Source organism: Merops nubicus, unplaced genomic scaffold, assembly GCF_000691845.1.
Source record: "Merops nubicus isolate BGI_N331 unplaced genomic scaffold, ASM69184v1 scaffold15022, whole genome shotgun sequence".
Lineage (NCBI taxonomy): Eukaryota > Metazoa > Chordata > Aves > Coraciiformes > Meropidae > Merops > Merops nubicus.
In genome coordinates, this window is record NW_008593052.1 from 306 (window position 1) to 4,372 (window position 4,067).

General features: G+C 51.2%; 1 protein-coding gene across 1 annotated transcript in view; it reads right to left on the reverse strand.

Moving 5' to 3' along the window:
* Nucleotides 1-616: 616 nt before the first annotated feature.
* LOC103768218 (pumilio homolog 1-like) overlaps nucleotides 617-4,067 on the reverse strand; it is a 53,382-nt gene continuing 49,931 nt past the window's right edge. Inside the window, 2 exon segments of the mRNA XM_008935360.1 lie at nucleotides 617-814; nucleotides 2,362-2,500. Of these exon segments, the coding sequence (XP_008933608.1) occupies nucleotides 624-814; nucleotides 2,362-2,500 (330 nt within the window). The 3' untranslated portion in view covers nucleotides 617-623.

Here is a 4,067-nt window from a genome sequence, read left to right on the forward strand (position 1 = left end):
TCCAAGAGGCAGATCGATACAGCCACACTCTTTGCAACACCCAATTAAGAAACACAGGTTTTGCAATCCTCAAAATGGCCCTTCAGCACATGAAACACAACCCTGCCGTGCAGGGAGCATCCAAACCCAGGACTTCTGTTTTTCAGCCAGTTGCAAAGGAAAAGAAAAAAGCAAAATAAACAAGAGCTACAAGGAAACAATTAAAAGGCCCATTTCATCATCTGTTACTAACACTGGCAAAGGCTGCTTACACAGGGATTCTGGTTGAAAAAGTCCTTTTAAGGCCTTGAACTCGCCAAGAACTCTAATAAAACTCAAAACAGCTCCTGGCAAAGGCTGGGCATGTAACATTGTACACAAGGTGATCATCTGGGAGTTCTACACAAGCTGAACCCTTTTATTACGTGGGAAACTAGATGCCAGCAGACAAACTGAAATAACTGTCACGAAACTCTGCAAAACAAAGGAGTTTATGGGAGGCTCCCTCTGCCAGGCCGTGCTGGAGGCTCAGCCCACAGCGAGCACGGAGGATGTTCTCACCAGCAATCCCCACAGGGGATCTCAGCGAGGGCAAGTGTGTCTCATCATCGCCAGCAGCACCCAGAGGGTCTCAGGTGCCCCCCTCAGCTGGGGACAGGGCAGATTTTCACTCCACGGGCCTGGGACTCACCTGCCTGTGCTGCAGAGGAGCTGATGATGACCGGAGCGGGGGCCACCAGACGGACGGGAGCCCCCAGGCCGTTCCTGGCCCCTGCGTTCACCACCAGAGCCCCGGTTTGGTCGTAGTAAGCAGCAGGGGCCAGCACTGGGTAACCTGAAGAAGAAGCAATGCAACACAGGGTGGGTCAGTCAGCTGAAGATGAGGAGGGTGCAATAGGGTTTTTAAAGGAAAATGTGAAAGGAGAAAGGAAAAGCAGCCACAGCTCTGCGCCTCCTGAACAAAAAGAGAACTCCACAGAGCTGCAGTAGGAATCTACAAAGACTTCCAAGTAAAGAAGAGTTTTATTTTTCCCTGAACCTACTCTACTGTTATTGCACTCAGTGTATATTCAGTTATACAGGTTAAAAAAGGTCTTAAAACACTAAAGCAGCATTTCTTTTCCATTCTAAGTACAACATGTGCTGGGACTTTTCATGGATGTGAAGACACCACGCTTCCAACTCTCCCACTACTGAAGTTATTCAGTGTTCACACATGCAAACAAGGCATGGACTTTACAGTTACCTGTTTCTGAAAGGATGGAGCAGGAAGTATTCATTAATATACATGCAAATAAAACCTCTCAAATGAAATATGCTGGTGATACATCAGACTGCCAGCAGTATATAGCTGTTTAGGTAGCTCACTATAGGATTCTAGAGTTAAATGGAACTTTTAGGGCAAAGTGAGGTGACTCTCCAAGGTGGGGTCACAAAAAGATTGTTCTCTATGAATATCTGCTTTGCAGAGGTAACCCCCAAAACAAAAACAATGCAGGTTTAAGGAAATGTGGATATTTCTCAGCAACATACATGCTACAGTTCACTCTGTAAATCAACACACCAACATTCCTCTTAAACCAGAAAAAAAACCTCATGTAACAACCACCTGGCACTTCCAGCAAGGAGAGCTGAGGTCAAAATAACCCTGTTCTCCTACATTTGACAAATGGGACATATTTGCACACCAAGCAGAAGAAGAGCTAAATTTTCCCTTTACCATTAATATTCTGGCAATTGCCAATAATTTCCTGTGTTAATATTGCCAATAATATGCTGTGTAACTGAATTTGCAGCACGCAGCCTCACAGGTCAGAGCTGAAGTCTCACAGTAGCTCCTCTCTTGCAAAATTATAGATTACAATAAAAAAAACTGCTTCTTTTTATCTGTTTTTGGGGTTTGGAGCCACTAGTATTTGCCTGGAAGAACTTATGAAGGTGAGGTCCTTATCCTGCTGAAGGGATGGAGAGACAAGGCTAATGAGTGGGACTAGGGGATCCCTGAGGTTTTAAAATAAAGATCATATAAGCTAGCATGATCCACAGGAAAATCAGCAAGCAGCTTCCAACCAGAGCCATGGAGTCTTCTGAGCACACAAGCAACTAATGCACCCATCCAGCAGCAGAGCTGATAACATCTGTTCTCATCTGTAGCACAGGGACTTAAACCCTGATTTAACTGAGAGGCTGCACGGGTAGGTAGGATCACATCTAACAGCCTCTCAAAAATGCCTCCTACAGCCAGGGATTAGAGCCAGAAAACAATAAGAAGAAAATCCTGCCGAGCACCAGGCAGCTGTGGCAGCACACAGAGACACAGGGTGTCCTTCCCTCAGGCCTCCCCAGGCACTGGAGAAGCTGCAGCTCCCTCGGAGCCCCTACCTGGCATCCCTGCTGCCAGCCCCTGGCCAAAGGCAAGGGCAGAGTTGACGGCTGCAGCAGCCACCAGAGGATCTGTCTGCTGTCCCTGCTGGTTCTGGTTGGGGGTCAGAGGACGCTGACTGGCTCCTCCACGCAGGACCTGCAGAAGACAAGAGGAATGTTGACCTGCTTAGTTTGGGGCAGAGGAGCAAGCTGCAAGCACCAGACATCTGCAGGAGGATCAGCAGCAATTTAGCTGAAGTTCTTGCACAAGCAGGGTGTGACAATCCCTCCCCTTTACTCAGGACAGAGTTGACCACAAGCATTGACACCACCATGGGAAAATGTGGAAGACCCAATTTAAGTAACTTTAAGTACCTTTCAGCTTCCTGAGCACTGTCACATAGAATCATGGAATAGTTTGGGTGGGAAGGGACCTTTAAAGCTCATCTCATCCAACCCCCTGCAGGGACAGGGACATCCCCAGCTAGAGCAGGGTGCTCAGAGCCCCAGCCAACCTCCCCTGGGATGGTTCCAGGGATGGGGCAGCGACCACCTCTCTGGGCAGCCTGGGCCAGGGGCTCACCACCCTCAGCATAACAGATTTCCTAACAAATCTCTTCCTTCTCTCTAGTTTAAAATCATCACCTCTTGTCCTGTCATTGCAACAGGACCTGATTAAAAGCCTGTCCCCAGCTTTCTGACAGGCCCCTTCAAATACTGAAAGGCCCCTAGAAAGTCTCCCCAGCTGGAGCCTTCTCCTCTCAGCTGCCCCAGCCCAACTCTCTCCTGCTGGGCTCCCAGCAGAGGGGTTCCCCCCTCGGGGCATTGCTGGGGCTCCTCTGGCCCCGCTCCAGCAGGTCCCTGGCTCTGCTGTGCTGAGGACTCCAGAGCTGCCCCAGCACTGCAGGGGGGGCTCCCCAGAGCAGAGCAGAGTGCAGTCTGGACGTGCTCCATCACCTGACCTCCTTCACTTCTTGATGGACCTCCAATATTCACCCTTTGCCAGACACATTTGCAGTCCACCTGCCCCACTCCAGGTAACAGCTGTCCCGGGCCACAAAACCACCACTGAAAGTCCACTTGAGCAGAAACCTTAAAAAGGTCTCATCAGCTCAACTCAGGAGCTGGGGGCTGATGACACAAGGTGACATGGAGGGTTCTTCCAAGCTGCCAGGCCCTGCAGAAGGCAGCGAGGCAGTGACACGACACTTCCTCATGGGAGATAATGACTGAAGATCACACGCCGCCTTTGCACAGAGCTCCTGTGGTTTAAGCATGTGTTGCTCTCCAAAGGGAAGATGGCAACCTGGCCTCTCCTGTCATTACCTGTGCCAGGCTTTGTCTGCAGAAGCCTTTTCCACTCCGAGTGCTGAGGCAGGAGCTGCACCCCCTGTGAGGTCAGGCTATTAAACAAGCTGCCCCCTGGTCTGCTGCCAACGGAACCGTCGCCTGTCACCCCAGGAAGTTATGGAAAGGGAAAAATGACCTCGTGGGACAGCCTGGGAGAGGACTCTGGAGTCAACCCCTGCAGACGGGCAGGCCAGGGTCTGCTGCTGCTGCCCAAGCCCCAGCGTGGGCCCTGCAGCCCCAGCACTGCCCGGGAGGCCTGTGCTGGGCCAGGGCAGTGTGCGAGGGGCGGCAGGGTGGGAGCGAGACCACGGGCGGGCTGGCTTGGAGGGGACCTTGAAGATCACCCAGTTCCAACCCTCCTGCCGTGGGCAGGG